The sequence below is a fragment of the Rosa rugosa genome, chromosome 5 (genome assembly GCF_958449725.1).
Source record: "Rosa rugosa chromosome 5, drRosRugo1.1, whole genome shotgun sequence".
NCBI classification, from domain to species: domain Eukaryota; kingdom Viridiplantae; phylum Streptophyta; class Magnoliopsida; order Rosales; family Rosaceae; genus Rosa; species Rosa rugosa.
The window spans coordinates 25,347,012-25,369,781 of NC_084824.1; the positions used below are offsets into that span (position 1 = coordinate 25,347,012).

General features: G+C 37.9%; 2 protein-coding genes across 3 annotated transcripts; one reads left to right on the forward strand and one right to left on the reverse strand.

Moving 5' to 3' along the window:
* The first annotated feature begins 2,716 nt into the window (after positions 1 to 2,716).
* LOC133710622 (DNA repair protein RAD50) lies at positions 2,717 to 17,811 on the forward strand. 2 transcript variants are annotated; one of them, XM_062136736.1, is made up of 25 exons: positions 2,717 to 3,272; positions 3,358 to 3,533; positions 4,393 to 4,507; positions 5,636 to 5,864; positions 6,467 to 6,645; positions 6,736 to 6,906; positions 9,002 to 9,106; positions 9,199 to 9,306; positions 9,396 to 9,607; positions 10,156 to 10,248; positions 11,732 to 11,859; positions 12,100 to 12,214; positions 12,303 to 12,432; positions 12,536 to 12,745; positions 13,484 to 13,692; positions 13,946 to 14,147; positions 14,979 to 15,148; positions 15,254 to 15,578; positions 16,113 to 16,238; positions 16,321 to 16,373; positions 16,691 to 16,841; positions 16,924 to 16,986; positions 17,069 to 17,202; positions 17,282 to 17,410; positions 17,529 to 17,811. In XM_062136736.1, the coding sequence occupies exons 1-25, from the start codon at positions 2,895 to 2,897 to the stop codon at positions 17,566 to 17,568; spliced, it is 3,951 nt and encodes a 1,316-aa protein (XP_061992720.1). In that variant the 5' UTR covers positions 2,717 to 2,894; the 3' UTR covers positions 17,569 to 17,811. The 2 variants fall into 2 exon arrangements, with proteins under 2 accessions (XP_061992720.1, XP_061992721.1); XM_062136737.1 differs by lacking the exons at positions 2,717 to 3,272; positions 4,393 to 4,507 and having other exon boundaries at positions 3,394 to 3,533.
* A 785-nt stretch (positions 17,812 to 18,596) lies between these two features.
* On the reverse strand, positions 18,597 to 21,378 carry LOC133710623 (serine hydroxymethyltransferase 4). Its single transcript, XM_062136738.1, has 4 exons — positions 20,630 to 21,378; positions 19,559 to 19,949; positions 19,347 to 19,448; positions 18,597 to 19,132 (listed from the first exon to the last, which is right to left on the reverse strand). The coding sequence occupies exons 1-4, from the start codon at positions 21,305 to 21,307 to the stop codon at positions 18,888 to 18,890; spliced, it is 1,416 nt and encodes a 471-aa protein (XP_061992722.1). The 5' UTR covers positions 21,308 to 21,378; the 3' UTR covers positions 18,597 to 18,887.
* Between the last annotated feature and the right edge of the window lie 1,392 nt (positions 21,379 to 22,770).

Sequence of the window (22,770 nt, forward strand, 5' to 3'; positions counted from 1 at the left end):
CATCACGCCTGGAGCAATTGTATTTGTTTTATTTGTATTTTTTTTTATTGGTGATTGAAATTCGGGGCGTGACATTAAGTCTTCAAGTCAAGATCTGATTTAAATAAATAATCTCTCCCTATAAGGTGCTTTTCACAAGCGAATTATCAAACACTTTACATCTTTGAGTATCCAGCTCACACTCATCCAACTGATAAGCTTAGCCACGTTTTCGCTAGACCAAACCCCTTGAGTTCGAATGTGTATTAAGAATATTGGGATGTCTATATATAATTTATTATGTTTTTATCGTCAAAGAAAAAGAAAAGAAAACATTTTTTTTAGAGTGAAATTTGTACACCCCAAATTACAATTTGCACTCCCATTATCAATTTTAATATTTTATATGTTCTCTTCATACGTCTTTCCGATATTACGCTCACATATTACAACATCTCTCTCTCTCTCTCGTATACTCTATTGCTTTCAGAGCAAAGAATCATAGTGAAGCTGGAGATATGAATTTACACAACTTGCCACACGTTTGGAGGAAGCGGCAACGATGGAGACGTAGTTGTGGTCGGTGGAGGACAAGAGGAGTAGGGTGACTCGAAGCAGAAGCTGTCGCCGTGGAGGTAGAGGAGGAGGGGGAGCTTCTAGGTCGGGTCGGCGGATTTGGGTAGGAATATGTCGGCCGAGATGGGTGGGTCGGTTGAGATGGTGACTTCTTTGGATCGCCCCGGTAGGTGGGACTTTGTCAAGGGGGGATGGGTTCGGTGGATGGTACTGTCTTTGAGGATGCAGAAGAAGAGGAACTCGTGTTAGACGTCGGAGTGATCGCCGACGGCGGCCATTGGAGAAATGGTAAGAGTAGTGTGGTAAGTGATTGATTGAGAAGGTTTAATTGGGTGAGTGCACTGTGGATTCAATCTCCGCACAAGCTATTTGTCTATGTATTTGTGAGTGAACCAAAAAAATAAAAAAACTTGCCACACGTTTGGAAGGGATGAGCATGAGCTGATCAAGTCGTGGGATGTGGGAAGATGATATATTTGCAGGGGTTTCTCTTCTGCCTTCAAGAGTAAAAAGAAGCTCAATAAGACATCTGAAAGGAAGTTGATCGAGAAGCAATTGTTCATTTGTGAATGGTAGTTTGGATGATGGAGAATTTTGAAGGATTTGGGTGTAGAATTTTGGTATCAATTTGGAAGATTTGTGTTTTAAAATTGGGCATCAATATTAGTATCAAGGATTAATTTCAGTTTACCCCCCTGAGGTTTGGGGGTGTCATCATTTCACCCCCCAAACTCTCAATTTCACTTTTTTACCCCCTGAACTTTCCAATTTCAATCAGTCGTGTCCAATTTCTACTATTCCGTCCAAATTGGACGTTGACTCTGACTTTTGAGGGGTAAAATGGTCATTTCAAGACAAAAAAAATTAAAAAAATAAAATAAAATAATTTTTTTTTTTTTTTTTTAATTTTATGTTTCTTCGTTTTTTTTTTTATATTTTATTTTGTCTTCAACCTATACACCACAAGTTATAATAGGTTTATAAAAATAAAAAAATACTCTAGGTGGTTAAAAGCCGCTCGCTGGTCTACGATATTTGTTATATATCTCCGATAAAGTGAAGAATTTTAGGATATATCCCCAATAAAGTGAAGAGATATCTGTAAAAAATAATTTTACACTTTATCTGTAAATAAATATCTGTATATCCCCAATAAAGTGAAGAAATATCTGTGTAAAATCATTTTTGGTCTACGATATTTGTGATATATCTCCAATAAAGTGAAGAATTTTAGGATATATCCCCAATAAAGTGAAGAAATATCTGTAAAAAATGATTTTACACTTTATCTGTAAATATCTGTATATCCCCAATAAAGTGAAGAAATATCTGTTTAAAATCATTTTTTACAGATATTTATTTACAGATAAAGTGTAAAATTATTTTTTACAGATATTTCTTCACTTTATTGGGGATATATCCTAAAATTCTTCACTTTATCGGAGATATATAACAAATATCGTAGACCAGCGAGCGGCTTTTAACCACCTAGAGTATTTTTTTATTTTTATAAACCTATTATAACTTGTGGTGTATAGGTTGAAGACAAAATAAAATATTAAAAAAAAAAAAAAACGAAGAAACATAAAAAAAAAAAAAAAAAAAAAAATGAAAAAACAGAAAAAAAAAAAAAAAAACGAATTATTTTATTTTATTTTTTTGTCTTGAAATGACCATTTTACCCCTCAAAAGTCAGAGTCAAAGTCCAATTTGGACGGAATAGTAGAAATTGGACACGACTGATTGAAATTGGAAAGTTCAGGGGGTAAAAAAGTGAAATTGAGAGTTTGGGGGGTGAAATGATGACACCCCCAAACCTCAGGGGGGTAAACTGTAATTAATCCTAGTATCAATCCTACTTTTATTGTATTCATTAGGCAATGAATCTGAATCTGGGCAGTTTAATTTTGGAGAGGATGATGATCCGATAGGTGAAAAGGCTAGAGAGAGTGTGTCTTTGGAAGCTGAGAATGAATAAGGGCAAATGTGGAATAGTATAATGAAAATGTTAGAATGCAAGCAAAAAATATTAAACAACGTGTGCAGATTGTAATTTAAGGAGTGCAAATTTTTTATTTTTTTTTATTTTTTTTGATACCAGAAAAGGGTAGAAGAAATGAAGAAGGCGAAGAAATGTTTTTAAAACTAGTCCTGGACTTGAGCATGGCCCAGTCCATAGTGAGCCTCATGTCAGTCCCGCCCTTTCCACTGTCTCCGTCACTCTAAACCCTCCTCTCTCTCTCTCTCTGAATTCTCGCGGCGATCGTCTTCTCTTCTTCTTCTTCTTCTCCGCATGAGTTCCCATCGTCCTCCGTATCAGTAATCAAAACTAGGGCAAGATGAGTACGGTGGACAAGATGCTTATAAAGGGAATCCGGAGCTTCGACCCGGAGAACAAGCACGTCATCACCTTCTTCAAACCCCTAACCCTAATCGTCGGCCACAACGGCGCCGGAAAAACCACCATCATCGAGTGCCTCAAGCTCTCTTGCACCGGCGAGTTGCCTCCCAATGCCAGGTCCGGCCACAGCTTCATCCACGACCCCAAAGTCGCCGGCGAAACCGAGACCAAAGGTCAGATTAAGCTCCGCTTCAAGACGGCCGCCGGCAAGGACGTCGTCTCTATCAGGTCGTTTCAGCTCACTCAGAAAGCCTCCAAAATGGAGTATAAGGCCATAGAGAGCGTCCTTCAAACTATTAATCCCCACACCGGAGAGGTACAACAAACAATTCAATTCTATTTGTTTCACCAATTTCATATTGTTGCTTTGATTTTTGATTTTTGAGTTTCATGTGTTGCAGAAAGTTTGCCTTAGCTATAGATGTGCTGACATGGATAAGGAAATCCCTGCTTTGATGGGTGTCTCGAAGGCGATTCTCGAAAATGTGATCTTTGCTCACCAAGATGAAGCCAATTGGCCTTTGCAGGATCCTTCCACACTGAAGAAGAAGTTTGATGATATCTTCTCTGCTACACGGTACATATCTTTCTTTTGTTTTTCTCAAAAGGTTTTGTATCAGTCTCGTTTGTTTGGACCTTATTATATATAAGCCATATTGTTAGATTGCAAAAGCTGCAGTGAGTGTCTGTAATGTTGTTATCTTGAGGTCTGTAGTCTTTGATAGTGTTGATAGTGCTGATTTTCTCTGCCGTGGTGTTCTGAATGAAGACTTGTAGTCTCTATGCCTTTTTCTTATACATTTCAGTTTCTTCTTTATAAGAAAAAGCTTATATAGTCTTGAGGATTTATATTCAAGTATTGCAGTAAGAAGTTCTGTAGCCATTTCTTTTTCTGTTCCACTTGGAGCTAATGGTTGCTTAGAGCTAATGATTGTCCTATTTTATCTTGAAAATGTGTCCCTTCAACTTTGACAAATAGTAATTTAGTAGTGTTGTAGTCTGCCATTAATCTTATATCTATGTAAATCTCTGCATAAAAGGACAAACAAGAACTAAGGGATGTTTAGATATTGCTACAGTGCCCCCCAAGATTGGATCTCAGATTGATCACGGTTTTGTACAGATATTCATTTCTGCTAATTGCAGTTGATTTATTCATGCCTATTTGTGTTTGCAACTTGTGGTATCAGATTATGTTCCTCCCTTGTATAGGTATGTAATGTAGCAGATATCCTGTTTCCCGAGGTGTTTCAAGTATCATGTCTGCTTTACTTTGAGTCCTGTAATCTGATTGATGTGCTGCATAAGACGTCTGAGTTAACTTTGACCTGTCCTTATTTTTTGACACCATTGATATTAGTCTGTTAGTACTTATTGTGTGTAATTTTGTTTGACTCTTTGATGATTATCATTCATCTGCATCTGCTACCCATCAGGTATACCAAGGCATTGGAGGTAATTAAAAAACTTCACAAGGATCAAGCTCAAGAGATAAAGACCTACAAGCTAAAATTGGAGAATCTTCAAACCTTGAAAGATGCTGCATATAAGGTTCACGTATTTAGTTTTATATTTGATAATGCTGCTTTAATTTGCAAGGATTGTCCACCCTTTTTTTCACTGCACATTTTGGGAAAGTAAGTTAATGATGTAACACCAACGGTGAGATCAAATCTTATAGGTGATAAAGGATAGAGGGAGAAATTTAGGCTTGCAGGAGGAGAAATAGTTAGACTAATGGAGGCAGCAAGACCAATAGAAGGAGAGATAACCAAGATTCCCACCGAGGATATTTTTATTAAGTCATCAAGTCTACCAAATAAAGATTACAAGGAATACATTTGAAGAAGCTCATGATCATTGTACCCATAAGAATAAAATGACATATGAGCCCTAACATTAAAGAAAACCCTAAGACAATCAGGCTGATCATCCCAAGCTTAAGTAACCCCCAAAAGCATCGAATAAAGTACTTAAAAGTTATGATTTAATAACTAGGTTATTTGCATCACTTTTTTGACTACCGCTGCCTTCCAGTCTATCAGAATAGAAGAAAAACTGAAAATTACCAAAATTGAAGCCCATAAAGCTGACCAAAAGCTTAGGGAATGCTAAAGCTCCATTTAAGAGTCTCCAAGTTGGAACCATTCTGAGATTTGGTTTAGCTGGCCGATTTTATGAATGCTGTCATCTCAACCCTGCACGTACAGTCTTAAAAAGTCCTGCTATTTCTTTTCAGTCAAAGCACCCACACACTGAATTGCCAAAAGACTTGGCCTTCTTTCTTTTGCCAAAAACCAAGATGCGGTGCACTTAAGAGAGCAAGAATTCATTCTGGGCTCTCAGATGAAAGTAATCGGCTCTATGGTTGTCCACATCTGGTCAAAGCATTGTTCCTTATATGACCTATGGTTACAAGTTTTACATGCTAAACTTGCGCGAAAAAAAAAAAAAAAAAACTTTGTGAGACCATTCCGCTGTACCTTATTTGTGAGTTTCATTGTGCATTATTTTATTTTCTTCCAATTGCCATCTTGATGCTGTAGTTTCTCTCCTTTAATTTAGTAGTTCAAATCTTACTTGCTCCTTTGAATGAAATCGTATTTGCAACATATTTTCATTTAATATCTGATTATTTTAAAGGATTTAATTTGCTAATACTAAGTGTTTTTCTTATAGTTTCGTGAAAGCATTGCTAAAGATGAGGAAAGAACAGAATTAGTGAAAAGACAGATGCAGGAGTTGGAGGGCAGTGTCCATGATCTGGATTCTAAAATTCATAATGCTAGAGAAACACTGAAGCATCTGCGGAACCTGGATGGCCAGCTATCTGGAAAGACTGCTGAAAGAAAAACTCTAGTTAAGGAGGTGGAGAGACAGTATAGAGATCTTGCAGAAGAAAATGAAGGTGAGTAGCTTCCTAGCAGGAGTAACTTGTCACATTCTCTTTTTCATTTGTTGTTTTTATTATGGAAGAATTCTACAAATGGTCACTCAACTATGACTCATTCGACATTTTGGTCACTCAAGTTTCAAATATATCACTTTGGTCACTAAACTATTACACTGTCAATCACTATAATCACCCAAGGGGCATTTTATCTCACTTTGATCACTTCTCCCAATCATTCTAATACATATTTCTCAATTTTTTACAATTGGTTGGACGAAAATATCATTAATATTATGGCAAATAATTTTTTATTAATGAAAAAAATTAACGAAGTGACTAAAGTGAATAACAGAGTTAAAGTTGAGTGACCATAGTGATATATTTAAAAGGTGAGTGACCAAAGTGTCGAATAGGTAAAAGTTGAGTGACCATTTGTGATATTCTCCCTTTTATTATTATTCTTTATTGTTTATTGTTTCAATTTTTAATAGTCTCTGGCATATATGTAAATATTTTGTTTCTTAAATTTTTTGCTGATGCTCCTTTTTCATGGAGGAATTTATTGAATCCATTGGGATCTTAACCTTTTTATGTTTGGGTCTTTTTGTATTGGCCAGACACTGATGAACAATTGATGGAATGGAAAACTACATTTGAAGACAGAATTCGAGAGTTAGGAACTAAAATTCGTAGATTGGAGAGGGAACAGGATGACACAAAGACCAAAAGTAAGGTCCTTACGCAGACAATAAAGGATTCTATACGGCAGATTAGCAGGCTTGAAAATGAAGCTGAGGTAAGTGAATTGCATACGTTTTGCTACTCTAAAACTGAATCGCTTTTGTGCAGAAGATATTCTAGTTTAACCTTTTACTTTTGAATTCAGGCTCATTTGGAATTAAAGAAAGTGAGAGATTCAACCATTCAAAGTTTTTTTGCAAGGCACAATTTAGGTTCTCTTCCAAATCCCCCCTTCAGCAATGAAGTTGCTATAAACTTGACAAATAGAATAAAATCAAGGTTGTGTGATCTAGAAAAGGATTTGCAAGATAAGAAGGTGAGTTCTTCCTTTTTCTTTCTTGTGGTATTATTCATAATGGATGAATACATCTTTTGATTCTTTCCCTATACCTTCACATATACTTGTTGGAAATTTGGAATTATCATTCCTAGCAGAAATAAGATTTGCTACTTTTAGACTTGTTAACCGTACTGGACATAGTATCTCGAGTTGGGATTTATATCAACAACTGTTCGGTCTGTGACAGAGAGAAGCTAATCTATGGTCTTGGTAGGTTGGGTCCCACAGTTCCTTTGTGATGTTGGAATTACAACTGAAATAGCATCCAATGATTACCTTACATGAGAAGTGCTAAACTACACATTGGGGTCTGTTGAAACACTGGAATATATTTTTGCTGAAATAACGATATCAATGGATAATTCGTGAAAATTTGCTGAAACGACAGAACTTTGAATAAAACATTAGGAAATACTAAGAAATTAATAATGCATCACTGAAACCTGTAAGCTTCATAAAGTAATATTGTGATAAATACAAGACATTCTTTTTGAATTGGACTGCTGTTGTGCTGTCTTTCATTGGAATACTTTATGCTTTCTGTTTACTTGGATGGTTTATTTATTTTTTATTTTTTTTAAGTACTGTTAAGATTATTAGTTAATCAGTGGACACCTTGTCCCTACTATGTATTATTCTGTGTTGTGTGAATAAAAGTTTGTTTCTTATCTAGTATATTTAGTGTGTGCCACTTCTGGCACATGTGTGCTCATGAAATAAATAAATAACCATTCTAGTGCATTGCTTCTAACCATTCTATTCTCGTATCTGATGCCCTAACATCGTCAAAAAGGACCTGGTGCTCATTTTTTTCATTTTTTTTTTTGGTCAGAACAGCTATTTACTACCAAATTAAGAACCATATACAATAAACCCAGACTCTAGAAATCTTAATTTTCAATTCTCTCGGTCTTGGTACTCTCTCTCTCTCTCTCTCTCTAAATTCTTCATTGGGAGTCGCTAATCATCCTTCCCAAAACCATCTTTAGGATAAAGATGCTAATCCCATCTTTTCGAGTTACCCACGTTGAGTTTCAAGACAAAGCCACCTTATATGGACAGCTGACGACAATAAACAAAGGAAAGAGCACAATGTCAGAACATTTGCTCAATCCGTTACCAAGATATGTAACCAATCAGACATGTGCGTGAAAATGTGCCAAACCTCTAAAAGATAGGCAGATTCACTTACCATCTCCAGAAATCCTAAAATGAATACTCATTTGCAATTTGCTGATAACACTATCTTTGTGAAAGCTAAATGAAATGTTTAGCCTGTTTGTAATACTAGCTTTATAATGTATAGTATAGATACAGACCCTAGTAATTCAGGAAATTCCCTATATATCTCTGACCCTCACATGTTAACACCCTTTTTGATGCAGAACAGAGCAACAATTGGTGAGAGTATATTATGGTGGGTTGGGAAATGTAGAGGGATTAATAAAGCAGAAAGGTTTTAGAAGAAACAGAGGGTTTTTTAGTTGGAGAAGGGAAAAATAGAACGAGGGAGGTTAGGGGAGAGAATTCAGGCACCAAGCCTTTCAATAAAACTTGAGTTTATTTCATTCCAATCTGATTTGGGTTTACAATAGGTAGCCATATTTATAGGCTTAAAATATGTAACCCTGACTCCTAGAACACCAGAAGACTCAATTAAAGACTTATTAATAACAAGACCCTTGAATACTTGAAACATAAATTGACTCAAATAGACTAAATAGACATAAAGACACACTCAAGACCCTTGAGTACTCACCCTATGACTTAAATATACTCTTAAAGGCCTAGCCTCATAAATACTCTTCATAAAACTGAAAAATGACTTGCAAGACCCTTAAACTACCATGGAGATTTTCCTTTGGACCAAAAGAGGCTGGGCTTAGTCTTAGGCTTCCAAGTTGTGGCTGCTGCATTACTTTCCCCCTAGAAAATAAAGGCCATGATTGTTCCAGGAATAACTTAATACCTTATAACAATTATCGAAGTAGAATATAAATTAATTGCTGTTGTTCACCATTTTTTGTTTGCTGAACTTTAATTAGAAGCATCAATATGAATGTTATTTCAGAATTCAAATGAAACTGAAGTCAAGAAAGCATTGGACCTCTACATGGATGCAAATGATCGTTGGAAATTAAAAGAGGCTCAGCACCAGGCTAAAGCAGAAATAAAGGTTTGCACTCTTAAATATGCACACCATGTAGCATTCGTTACATGTGAATATCCTACTATTTATGTTGACTTTTATAATTATGAAACATGTAGAATGGCCTTTTGAAGCGTATTGAGGAGAAGAAACAGGAGCGTGATTCTTTTGAAAGAGATGTTTTAAACTGTAACCTTTCTCGCATTGATGAGAAAGAAAAAAACATGGTGAGTGTTTCCCCTGCTTAGTTTTGGGATTTACAAATTTAAGTTTTAACATTTTATAAAATATACAAGTGACTTTTCTTTCATTGTAGCGAATTGAGGTTGACAGAAAGGCAAATCAGCTTGCTGTTAGAGACTTTGATTCAACCATTCGTCAAAAGCAGAGTGAGGTGTTTAGCATTGACCAAATGATCACTGCAGTTACTCGAGAGAAGAATGTCTTGGATGGTGATAGGGATGACAGAATAATACTGTCTCACAAGAAGACAGACTTGGAGACTCAGAAAAGGAAACACAGAAAGATGTAATCACTCTCTCTCTCTCTCTCTCTCTCTCTCTCTCTCTCTCTCTATATATATATATATATATATATATATATATATATATATATATATATATATATATAGAGGCCCGATCAGGAGCGGACGTCCGCACTTTCGCCAAAGTGCGGACGTCGATGCAGCAGCGGCTTCCAGGCGGCAGCGGCGGCGCGGGGCTGGCCGGAGGGAGGCAGGAGGCGTCCCAGACCTCTTCTGGGCAGCGTTCGAGGTCGGGCTTGCCGGTTTCTGGGCAGCCACCTCACCTGCAGTTGCAGGTTCTGTGCAGCACCGCATAACCATCGCCGGCGACTCCACAGGACCGCAGACCCCTCCGCACGACCCCCAACGTCCCTCCGGCAAGCCGCGCCGTCGCCGCTCGATCGAGGCCGGAGGAGCGACGTCCGCACTTTTTCTGGGTTGCGGACGTCCGCTCTCGAACGGCTTTCTATATATATATATATATATATCTGCCCCTTTTGTTATTTAGCATGTAGTCATGTTTTAGAGAAGATGATGTTTCTTTGCTTTCCAGAATTGATGACTACAAGGACAGAATAAGAGGAGTGCTAAAAGGAAGGCTTCCTCCTGACAAGGATTTGAAAAGTGAAATCACTCAGGCCTTGAGGTTGTCCTAAACTATTTATTAATGTATCTTTTATTCTATAAGCTGACATTTTAAACAATTTCCACCATTGATATGACCTCAAATGTGAAATCTTAAGAATGACTGTAGCCACTGTAGTAAATGGTCAACTTGTTTTCGGGTGTGGATGCATAGGTCTGCCTGTTTCGCTTCTACTGTCATTAGTCAAGCTATATTTAGTGTCATTTAGATGTCAGGATGCTGTGTAAAGGCACTTTCATTTTCCTATTGGTGTTAATTTCTATTTTAGGTAAATTGTATAATGTTTTCTCTTTATTTCCTTCTATTCTTATACAGCTTACAAGTAGAAGTGTATTAAACTATTATGTAACACCACCAGCACTGCATAATGACCTTTTCTATAAAAGAACTTCCGTATGTCAGTCGTGCCACACGTGGTACGGCTGACCAATCAGTGCACATGCAGGGGGTGTTTTGGGTATTTAACTTTGATAAAGCAGGGGTAATTTTGGAATACAATTAAAGTTTTGTGTGTTTTGATTGGGCAGCCATACCAGCCACGTGGCACGGCTGCCGTATGCAAGACTTTGTCTTTCTATAATAATTCAACGTTACTTCCATTATTGTCATGTTGAGCTTGCAACACTTCTATACATTTGTTTTGTTTGCTGATATAAGATTGAAAACAATTATCTACTAATGCCATCAGTTACTTAAATTTATTTAATCAGTTGAGGCGTGCGTAACATAAGGTTGGAGTGCAGTGGAGGAGTGAAAATGTTAGGCATACCTGGCAATAGACTATTCTAAGGTGAAAAGACAGGATGTGCTATTCATCTTAATTTTAGAGGAATGTTTGTTCTAAAAGGATATAAGTGTTCAAAGCCAGCTATATTGATTTGTGAAATGGACTTTAGTAATTGGGTTTTCAACTAGCTTGATTTTGCTTTAAATGTGGGGAGGTTAATAGTAAAATAAGGCAAGTTAGAACAAATATTGTTTTTTTTCTTTTTCTTTTTCTCTATCGTTTCTGGAGTTCATTCCATGTTTGTCATCTTCAGTGATTATTGTTTATACTAGGGTGAAAGTACCAATCATGATGAAGTTGCAGTCTTTGCAGTGAACACTGAACACATGGGGTATAGTTTAGAGGATACAAATGTCTGAATCAATCTGTTCTGCCATATATAGGTGCCAATATTTTCTGATAAGAATTAGGCTCTTTGAACATGATGACACAAGAACTTCATCTCATGATTGATAAAAAAAATCTACTGATTGCACTAGTATTGTAGTTTTGTGTCATCATCTCAGATTATAGTGTAACAGCATATGTGCATTTGCAATATCTGTCTACTTTTATACTTCAAGAGTCCAAGATCAAGCAACTGAATCTTAAATATCAGATTTTATGACTCGCCTCATGTCATTAAAACTTAAATGTTTGGCTTTGTGGGGTTTCAAGATTAATGTTCCAGATATGTTTCGTATGTTCTTACTGCAGGGTTGTTACCATGGAGTTTGATGACTTGAGCGCCAAATCTCGTGAAGTGGAGAAAGAGGTGAATATGTTTCAGATGAAAATACAAGAAGTTAATAATAACCTCTGTAAACACCGTAAAGATCTGGAATGTAAGTATTAGAAAACAGTATGTGATGAGATTTTAGCTCGTCTTAATTTCAGATGCAACCATATACATTTATCCAACCTTTACATTTTTGCTACACTTATACACACGATGATATAGTTAAGACTTAAGTCTGACATGGTGTCAGGCTGTGAGATGTCTTTCCCATTTCCCCATTGTTTTTCCAAACAGGGCATTCCATTGAATTCATATGCTCAATAGTTTTAAAATTTGTTTAATGCAGCAAAGAGGAGATATATTGAAACTAGACTTCAGGCCTTAGATCAGCAATGTTTTACTGTTGATTCCTATACCAAAGTCTTGGATTCAGCAAAGGAGAAAAGAGATGTGCATAAAAGGTACATGTTTTATTTTTAGATTCTATATATATTGAGTAAACATTAGTATCATGTTGAGCGCTGACACTATCTGGTGTCTTATCTGTAGCAAATACAACTTTGCAGATGGTATGCGACAGATGTTTGATCCTTTTGAAAGAGTTGCTCGTGCCCATCATATTTGTCCTTGTTGTGAACGCCCTTTCTCTCCAGAAGAGGAAGACGAGTTCGTTAAAAAGGTTGGCATGAATCATCACTCTTATTTAAGCAGGCTATGCATTTCATATTTTAAATTTGTTATGTATTTGGGTGAATTGGCTAATATATACTTGTAATTTACAGCAAAAAGTGAAGGCAGCAACTTCTTCTGAACAAATAAAAGCACTCTTAGTGGAATCCTCAAGTGCTGACTCTTTTTTTCAGCAAGTGGACAAGCTTCGCTTGTTTTATGAAGAATATATAAAAATAGGCAAGGAAGCAATCCCTAATGCAGAGAAAGAACTATCTGAGCTTAGTGAAGAGATGGAACAAAAATCCCAAGCCCTTGATGATGTAATTCTCAAATCTGGTACACCTTGCTTTTCAGTATAACAGTCAAACCAGTTCAATCATCTTAGTATATGGCAACTTCAAGAAACATACTGGGGCCTGTATGTTGTTGCTGTGATTGAACCTTTAAGCGGGAAATGAATGGAATCACTGCTTTTACCTCTCTTCATTAACCTATATTTTCATCAATACTGCTAAAGCCATTACATGCCCTCAAAACTAGGTCAGATGACACCATGAGTTCCTTTAATGTATTAGTGATCAAAATGTTGGCCATCAGGTATAAATTTGTAAGGTCTCAACTTTATCTACACTCAATGGTGTATTGCATGCTTTTCTCGTAGTCCCTTCTTTTTCACTTTTGACTGTGTTGGCCACTGAGCTGAATTTTCAGATTAAGATTCCATCTTTATGCAGGTTTTGTATCACTTGCTCACCAAATTTTGATCTCTTTGAAAGAAATTTCAGAGTGACTATTAGATTAAAGGCCGGACAGAGTCATACCTTGTGTTTATCATGCATGTTCTCATAATTTGTCTCTCACGTAAATCATTGATATTTTGTCCATAGAAGAGAGGCTAATGAGTTTAATATGTCTGGTCTCTCGGGTGTAGTAATATTTTTTTTTTTCTTCATGATATTATGCATGATGTCATAATTATGGAAAACAAAAAAATTATTTAGTATGTGCTCTTTAGGAAATCTTTCTGAACAAAAGATCCTCTTGTTTTTCTTTTGTAGGTGTTGGCTGTTTCTGCTCAAGTAAAGTCTGATAAGGACTTGATTGAGGCCTTGGTGCAACCCATTGAAACTGCTGATAGACTACTTCAAGAAATACAAATACGCCAGAAGGACGTTGATGACTTGGAGTATAAGCTTGATATTCAAGGGCCAGGTGCAAGATCCTTGGAGGATATTCAGTTAGAGCTGACTAATCTGCAAAGAAAAAAGTATAAGCTCTCATATTATGTTCATTTTTTTAATGGCCATTGTTTTTGTTATCAGCTTATCTTGATTGAGAAATAATGAGCCCTTGTCTTGACACAAGTCATTCATATATGTACACATATAGATAGTCTCCTGCATTTAGCTTCTCCTTTTCTAAAATCCAGTCTTTTGCTGACATCTGACAATACTTGCTTAGTTCTATTTTCCATGTTTTATTTATCTATTTAATTTGGGTATATGTTTTTGTTGTAACAGGGACAGTTTGCATGGTGAACTAGAGAAATTAAGAGAGGAACAAAGGTACATGGAAGGTGATTTATCAAACATTCAAATGCGGTGGCACAGTGTAAGGGAAGAGAAAATCAATGCCACTACTATGTTTCGTGATTTTGAAAGGACAGAAGAAGAGTTAGAGCGTTTGACCGATGAAAAGAGTCAAATTGATCTTGATGAAAAGGTTATTTCTTTAGCTCTGTAAATATGGCAAAGATTGGGGGGTTCAAAATTTCACCGAAAACATATTTACAAATAAAAGCCGTACCAACAGGCAGAGACACCCACACCCAGATGAAAAAAAAAAAAAAATAGTCCGAGACACAAGTTTTAGCAGAGAAACGCTATCTGTACCTGAATTAATACATTTCTTCACCATCAATATGTGTCTTGGAATACTTCTTGGGTTACTTGTTCACCAATTCATTAGAGTTTTAAAATTATGTGTTCTTTGGTTGCCCCTCTTTTAATTACTTAATAAAACAGAAAGGTGATGCATATGAAGATTGAGCTATTACGGCAATGTCATATGTAGCCATTGCTGGTGGTGTTAATCAAGCTTGTTTAAGTACTTTGGCTTTTGCACTGATAGTATTGCTTGATGCGTCTTCTTTTACAGCCAATTCTATAAAATTTAATCTGATAGTAATTGGGAATCATAATTGTTGCTGTGGCTAAGGAGATTGAGTCTGGGAAAGGTCTAATGCATATGATCAAAGTGATTGAATGAAAGTTTCCAATAAGTTGTAAAATACGTTTCGACCTTTGTGGATGGCTTCAATTCCATACAAACATCTGTGGGAACTAATTCTATATCAGTTTTTAGATTTTTTAGATTCAAGAATAGGTTGAATAAGCAAGTTGTACTTGAGATGGGACTTTCCAATGTTGAATAATTAGCAGTTCTAGCTCCTGGTTCTTACATTTATCAATTTTCTGTATAATATTTCCTTACACTTTGATTTGTCTGGTTTATTCTATTCCTAATCCATATTCACATATTTTGAACTTTCAGCTTCTGGCAGAGGCTCTTGGCCCTTTATCAAGGGAGAAAGATAAATTTCTTAATGACTACAATGAAATTAAAGCTGAACTCGGTCGCCAGTGTGAGGAGCAAGCTGAACAAAGCAGAAATTACAAGCACAAAGTTGATGAACTACTTAAGATTATTTCTGACATTAAAGAGTAAGTTCTGTGTGCATCTTACCTTGTTCATCAATACCTGAGATTGGTGCTTAAGGTTTTTGTATGCAACTTACCTTTTTCGTCCATATTTCCTTTTCCTACTAGGTATAATGATTTAAGGAAAGGAGAGAGGTTGCAGGAACTGCAAGAGAAGCAACGTCTATCAGAATCTCAACTTCAAAGTTGTGATACTAGACTGCAGGAAATTTCGGATGAATTAGGCAGAAGTAATAAGTTAATGGAGGGTCAAGAGGAACTAAGGCGAAATATAGATGCCAATTTGAATTACAGGAAAACCAAAGCTGAAATAGATCAACTTACTCAAGAGGTCGTATCACTCGAAGCAGAAATCCTTAAATTCGGTGAAATTCCCAAGTGTGAAGCTCAACTCGCAAAGCTCTCACAGGAGAGAGAGAGGCTTCTTTCAGAGGTATCTATAGTTCTACACAATCTTCTCTGATTGCCTTGCAGTTACAACATACTCGGTAAACTGTAGGGTGATATTCATCTAATTACAAGCAGATTTCATAAAAGCTTTTGTGAAAGAATAGAATAGAACTGCATTTAATTAACAAGGTGTATAAATTATTAAATTCGCCTACTCATGTTCACCAATGGTATTAGAATAATCAGATAAATTGTAGCAAATTTGACTTGATTTATTCTATCATAATAATCTCATAATCATAGTTTTCTTATTTCAAGTAGCCATAAAATATGGCCGCACCATATGCTTTCATTTTGTGTAAATTTTGAGCATGCAAATGAGATTTTAGTTACTGTTCTTGCCTCGAATTCATACTTTTGGAGTGTACGCAATTCAATAGCTGAAATTGCCATTATCTGAGACGTGTAAAATTATATAGCCCTTTGTTAGGACACAATGCTTGTTTGTTCATTTTCAGACATTTTTATTTTTATTTGAAGTAACATTTTGTCTTACATGATTTTTTCTGTATGGCAGTTAAACAAGTTTCGTGGAACAATATCGGTTTACCAGAGCAATATTTCAAATTATAAAATTGATCTCAAACAGGCACAATACAAGGACATTGACAAACGGTACTTTGATCAGCTTATCCAGCTAAAGGTATGACATCTTTATAAAGCTCTGGATTTTTTGCTTTATTACTAATATATTGTATCATTAGGCCTGACTGTTTTTTGAACAGACATCTGAGATGGCAAACAAGGACCTGGACAGATATTACAATGCGCTTGACAAGTGAGTTTTGAGTATAAGATTTAATGTTGATTTTTACAGGTTCTGCTGAGTCCATTTTAAGTATGCATGTTTTTATTTCTTCTTCAACTTATCTGCTCATATCTTATTGTCGTATTGCATTTGTTTTTTCTACTTCTCTGCATTTTAGTAAACAGCACTGGACTTGTGACCAATACTTCTTTCTCAGTTTTCTGTTAACAGGAATAATGTATGATATTTGTATTTGTATTTGGTGTAAAGTAAATTTTGATCAATGTTTGCTTGGTTGCATTTGCATGTGACATTCTTTTCTAAGGTAACTTTTTTCTTTCTTTCAGAGCACTGATGCGCTTCCACTCGATGAAGATGGAGGAAATAAATAAGATTATACGGGAGTTGTGGCAGCAGACTTACAGAGGACAAGATATAGATTATATCTGCATACATTCAGATTCTGAAAGTGCTGGGACTCGTTCATATAGCTACAAGGTATCAACATATTCTTCTTAACCTTGTTGCATATAGTTAAAAAATTTCTAATCATTCTTACATTGTTGCTACTGCATGTCAGGTTCTCATGCAGACTGGCGATACAGAACTAGAAATGAGAGGAAGATGTAGTGCTGGTCAGAAGGTGATTGATCTATGAATGCATACTTTATGCACTAGCATTTTAGGAGAAATAGGAACCTAACTGTCTTAGTGGTCTGGCGTAGGTCCTTGCTTCCCTGATCATAAGGTTGGCTTTAGCTGAAACTTTTTGCCTCAATTGTGGAATACTAGCACTAGATGAACCAACTACAAACTTGGACGGACCAAATGCGGAGAGTCTTGCTGCTGCTCTTGTTAGGTATGAGCGGAATACATATTCATAGATGATGTTCCATTAGTTGATACCACTTATATGTTGCCCTATTTTCCTGCTGCAGAATTATGGAGGACCGGAAAGGGCAGGAGAACTTTCAGTTGATAGTAATTACTCATGATGAGCGCTTTGCTCAACTAATTGGCCAGCGCCAGCATGCAGAAAAATATTATCGGGTGACAAAGGACGATCAGTATGTGGCTAATATTTTCTTTGCTTTTTTGGTTTTTTTTTTCTTGCTTATTTGTTTAATACATTATGCCCCGTTATTATCTTGTTTTCTCCTTGAACTCGTTTCTTTCTTTTTCCAGCCAGCATAGCATAATTGAAGCCCAGGAGATTTTTGATTGAAGCTCTTTGAATGAGTGGTTTCCTTTTCCTGTACTCGAATGAAGCAGCACATTGGAAACTTTGAATGCGACACCCACAAGCTCAGAAGTCAAGTCCGTTCTTTGTAACCTTGTATAGTGGAAACAAAATACTCTCTCATGTTCTATCTAAGCTCTTATATTTTGAAAACTATTTGAGCTGAAGTGGCATTTTCTAGCTGAGTCATTGTGTAAATTATGGGTTCAATATAACGTCCCTTCTTAATATGCTTTGTTCAAATCCAGTGTAGCATGTAACAGATGGCAATGACAGCAACACTTACACCAAAAATGACAAAAAAGAAAAACCACCGTCATAGCCGGGCAAATGGAAATCATAATCTCCTAGAGGATGATATTTATAATATAGTTGAGCTGATGTCAACGCTCTAGTATGTCAGATCCTCAGCTTAACAAAATTTTGCTACTTGTGTACGCTTTTAGGATTCTCACCAGCTCATGTCGGAAATACTATATCTATTGCAAGTTGGAATGGTACCTGCTTCAGCTGCTCATGCTTTTGATTTATTTAGGCTGTTCTAGGGGAGTTACTTTGTAGTTGGTGTTGTATTTCCCCGTCGAAGGTTCTGTCATCTATATACTTTTCTATATTAACAGCCAAAACAAGTAGTCAGAACACCATTATAAGTTCGTTTCAGAGCAGCGCCAATTTTACCCCTTTTTTCTATGATCTCAGGTCTCAACATCTCCCCCTCCAATCTCCACACCACGCACCTCCACCACCTTACCAACTACCTCCAACAAATGCCACCCTACCAGCTTCGACAAACTGACCTTTCGATTGAAAGCCACTTATTACCGAAATATTGGGGAACTTTGAATCAGAAGCCACCGCAATTCATACTAGAGTATCGGTTACTTCACATTTGCTGGATTCAACTATATTAACCGTCATAAGTTTTATTGGAAATTCTGCCAAAATTTGTTAATCTGTCAAACGAATATCATCTGTAAACATAATTTTTTATTTTTCCAATCAGAATTATAACATACTGCTCGAATAAATTTTTCTACTCATTTCTCACTATCTAAAATTTAATAAAACAATAATATTCATGGTTTATTTGTGGGAGCAATAACAGCAAATACAAAGGAGAATGGAAAACCATTAAATGGGAACCAAAACAAAACAGCTGACCGACCTACGACACGGAAAGCAAGACAAAGCTTTTTCTTTTTTCCCTTTTCCGATGGACATATTATATTTTTGTGGTGCCTTAACTCCAAGGGCTCGATATATTTATCACAATATTGAAAATATTGGATTCTTAATTAACCTAATCAATCCTTGTACTTCATTTGAGACATCTGGAAGCCAGGCATGTCAAATGAGGCGGAGAACTTTTCAACATCAGCCTTGAGTTCTTCAATTTCCTTGTTGTTCACCAACCCCTTGTTGAAGTCTTTCAGTAGCTTTCCAAACTCCTTCTGGATCTTCAAGGTGAGGGTTACAGCCCTGTGAAGGAACTCACCAATCTTCTCAAAGTCCTTCTCAACCAAACCTCTTGAAGTCATGGCTGGAGCACCTGTTGTTACACATCCGATAAACCCATGTCAGAACACGCATTGCAATGACATCTAATTTAGAAATCTAACTATCATGCATGTCAAAACTGGAAACCCCAAGAACTTCCTTTCAAAATCATGGTTAATATGTGAAAAATGAACTATCTTTTCTATCAAAGATATAATTTTTTTTTTAACCAGAATGGAAAAGTCAATTATTATAGCAGTTCTTACCAATTCTTACTCCTCCAGGAGCCAAGGCACTGCTGTCACCAAAAACAGCATTCTTGTTCACAGTAATGTTTGCTAGGTCACAAAGCTTCTCAACCTTGTTGCCTGAAGAACATCATCAAGGAGTTAAAATTGTATTGAAAAAAAAAAAAAAGCATCAGAAAAGAAATGCATGTCATGATTGCAATTATAGACTGAGAAAAATCAGAATATACCGGTCAAACCAAGAGGCCTGAGATCCCACAGAACAAGGTGGTTCTCGGTTCCTCCTGTGACAAGCTTGTAATCCTTGCTCATCAGATACTTTCCAAGGGCAACAGCATTGGCCTTGACTTGTTGAGCATAGGCTTTGAACCCAGGTGTCATGGCCTGCTTAAGAGCAACAGCGAGAGCACCAATCTGGTGATTATGAGGACCACCCTGAAGCGAGGGGAAGACAGCAAAGTTGATCTTGTCTTCAAAGTCATATTCTGCACCCTCTGGCTGGCCCTTCTTGGGTGGCTTAGGCCCCTTCCTGTAAAAGATCATACCAGCCCTAGGTCCCCTCAAGCTCTTGTGGGTTGTGGTTGTGACAATGTCACAGAACTCAAATGGATTTGCAGCTTCCTATACACAAAGACAAAACAAAAACAGAGTAAGAACACAGTGCACTACGAGGATCTAGATGACAATACCAAACACACAATATTCCAAAAATGGATTCCAATGACATCGACACCAAGAAGGGCACGAATACACCGACACTAATAACTGGATTCACTTCAGATTTAAAACAATTTATTAAAATGAATCTGCGACTGCTATCTCTATTATATTATCAATTTCTTAATTATTAAAACAGGGAGGCAAAAAAGACAGCTTTAAGAAAACGACATCAAACAACAGATCCAGAAATTGTGCAAGCAAGCAACACCCAAAAGCTAAACGTGCAGCTCACTCCAGATCTACTCCACATTCAATCAACTAAATAAAAACTCCCTGTCTACTTTCACCTCATCCAGAACAAACTATGTTAATTCAAGTCCATTTCCATTTGCATCCTAGTCATGTAAACCTGCCTGACACTGCATGTGACAGTGATGACAGACGCAAATTCCCAAACCAAGAAGGACCACAACACAGCAGCATGAACTATCTATAACATTTACATCACCTGGTCTCACAATTCAAGATCTTGATCTAAAAAATGAAAGCACTGAAATTTATACGAAAAAAAACAGCAAACTAAACCAGATCTTTATTAGATCTGAGCACTAAGCATAACAAAACCCAATAAGAACACACACCTGAGCACAAACAAGGCCACTGATGTGAGCCATGTCACAGAGCAAAAGCGCACCGCACTTATCCGCCACAGCCCTGAACCTGGCGTAGTCCCAGTCTCTGGGATACGCACTCCCACCGCAAATGATCAATCTCGGCCTGAAATCCAAGGCCTTCTCCTCCAGCTTGTCGTAATCAATGTACCCGGTGGCGGAATTCACCTTGTACGGCAGACTCTCGAAGTAGATCGAGGTGGCGGAGATCTTCTTCCCGCCGGAGGTGTAGTACCCGTGGGTCAAGTGCCCGCCGGAGGGGAGGTCCAGGCCCATGATGCGGTCGTGGGGCTGGAGCACGGCGGTGTAGGCGGCGAAGTTGGCCGGGGAGCCGGAGTAGGGCTGGACATTGACGCCCCACTGAGACGCGTCGAGGTGGAAGGCCTTGAGGGCGCGTGAGCGGCAGAGATTCTCGATCTGGTCGATGTACTCGTTGCCGCCGTAGTAGCGGTTGCCGGGCATGCCCTCGGAGTATTTGTTGGTGAGGGCGCTGCCGAGGGCCTCGATGACGGCGAAGGAGGTGAAGTTCTCGGAGGCGATGAGCTCGATGCCGCGGCATTGGCGACGCTTCTCCTTCTCGATCAGGTCGTGGATCTCTGGGTCCACGGCCTCCAGGTTGGTGTTACCCCAAGCGTTTACTGCCTCCATTGGAGAGAATGAGAGAGAGAGAGAGAGAGAGTTGGGAGAGGTGGAGAAGAAGAAGAAATGGTTGTGGTGGTGGCAGAACTGACGCTTTTGGGGTTTATAACACTTACTCTTTTGTGCGAAATGACGCTTTTGTCCTTTTTGTGGTTTTCTGTGGTTGGTGTAAGATGTGGATTTTTTTCTTTTTTTTCATTATTACTTTACCAGAAAAATTCAAGGAGGAATTTTTTTTTTTTTTTTTTTCCTTGATGCGAAATTACAAGGAGAATCTCTCATCCATTTGCTATCAACATTGACTTTGAGGAGTGCACAACAGATTGAGGCATCAATAAATAACTATTGTTTACCAAAACAAAAAAAACCCTAGGAGAGCTACCCTCTCAACCCTAGCCTACTACTACCGGCCGGCGGCGGGAATCCTTCCTTGCTCCGATCTTATGCAGCGTTTCAAGGTTCTGGCATGGAATTGTCGGGGCCTGAACAACACAGAAACCCAAGACGCTCTTGTCAGCATTGTTCGGCATCAAAACCCTAGTCTGGTTTTTTGTCAGAAACCTTGGCAGCCCCGGATCTATTGACGACAGTTCAACGTCGAATAGGTTTTGATGGTGTTGTTTGTGCACCGAAGGATGACGACTGTCGTGGCTTAGCCCTCTTCTGGCGTAGAGAGCTCCTGGTCCGCCTTCACACCTACTCTGCTAATCACATCGACGCTGAGGTTGGTGTGGTGGGCTCAGAGGGAGTATTTCGCTTCACATGTATCTATGGAGTCGCTACTACAGCTAACCGTGATATTACTTGGAACCTTCTCCGATTATTGGCTACCCAATATAACTTACCTTGGCTCGTTGCTGGTGACTTCAACGAGATCTTGTGCCATGCGGACAAGTCTGGCGGCCCCGCTCGACCAGTGGGACAAATACAGCTATTTCGTCAAGCTCTTGTGGATTGTGATTTAGTTGATATGGGGTTTGTGGGATCACGCTTCACCTGGTCTAATCGTTTTACAAAGGAGAGGCTTGATCGGGCCTGCCACACAGTGTAGTGGAGAGATCTCTACCCGTTCTCCCGAGTTATCACTCTTCCCCTCAGCCACTCTGATCACTGTCCTATCTTGATTGATGTGAACCCGGATTCTGGTTCTTTGCCTCGTAGTCCTAGGGCTTTTCGGTTCGAAGAGATGTGGCTGGCCCATACAGGCTGTACTGGAGTTGTTGAGCAAGGTTGGATGCTTCCCACTATTGGTGAGTCCATGTCCCAGGTTAGTAGAAAGATTAAGCATACTGGACATCTTTTCTTGAAATGGCATGCTGGTACCTTCCAGCAGTGACAAACTGAGATGAAGTTGATCCAAGGTAAGCTAGAAGTCCTCATGAGGAAGCCTTTTGAGCAGAGTCATTTTGACGAACAAAAAGCTCTCCAAGTTCGTCTCAATGAGTTACTTACTGCCAATGAAACTTATTGGC

Coding starts and splice junctions, on each gene's coding strand:
- LOC133710622 (XM_062136736.1), top strand. CDS start 2,895: ATGAGTACGGTGGACAAGATGCTTATAAAGGGAATCCGGAGCTTCGAC. Junction 9,307..9,395: donor ATGAGAAAGAAAAAAACATG/GTGAGTGTTTCC, acceptor CTTTCATTGTAG/CGAATTGAGGTTGACAGAAA. Junction 17,411..17,528: donor CGGGTGACAAAGGACGATCA/GTATGTGGCTAA, acceptor TTCTTTTTCCAG/CCAGCATAGCATAATTGAAG.
- LOC133710623 (XM_062136738.1), bottom strand. CDS start 21,307: ATGGAGGCAGTAAACGCTTGGGGTAACACCAACCTGGAGGCCGTGGAC. Junction 19,449..19,558: donor CAGGCCTCTTGGTTTGACCG/GTATATTCTGAT, acceptor GATGTTCTTCAG/GCAACAAGGTTGAGAAGCTT. Junction 19,133..19,346: donor TCCTGGAGGAGTAAGAATTG/GTAAGAACTGCT, acceptor GTGTAACAACAG/GTGCTCCAGCCATGACTTCA.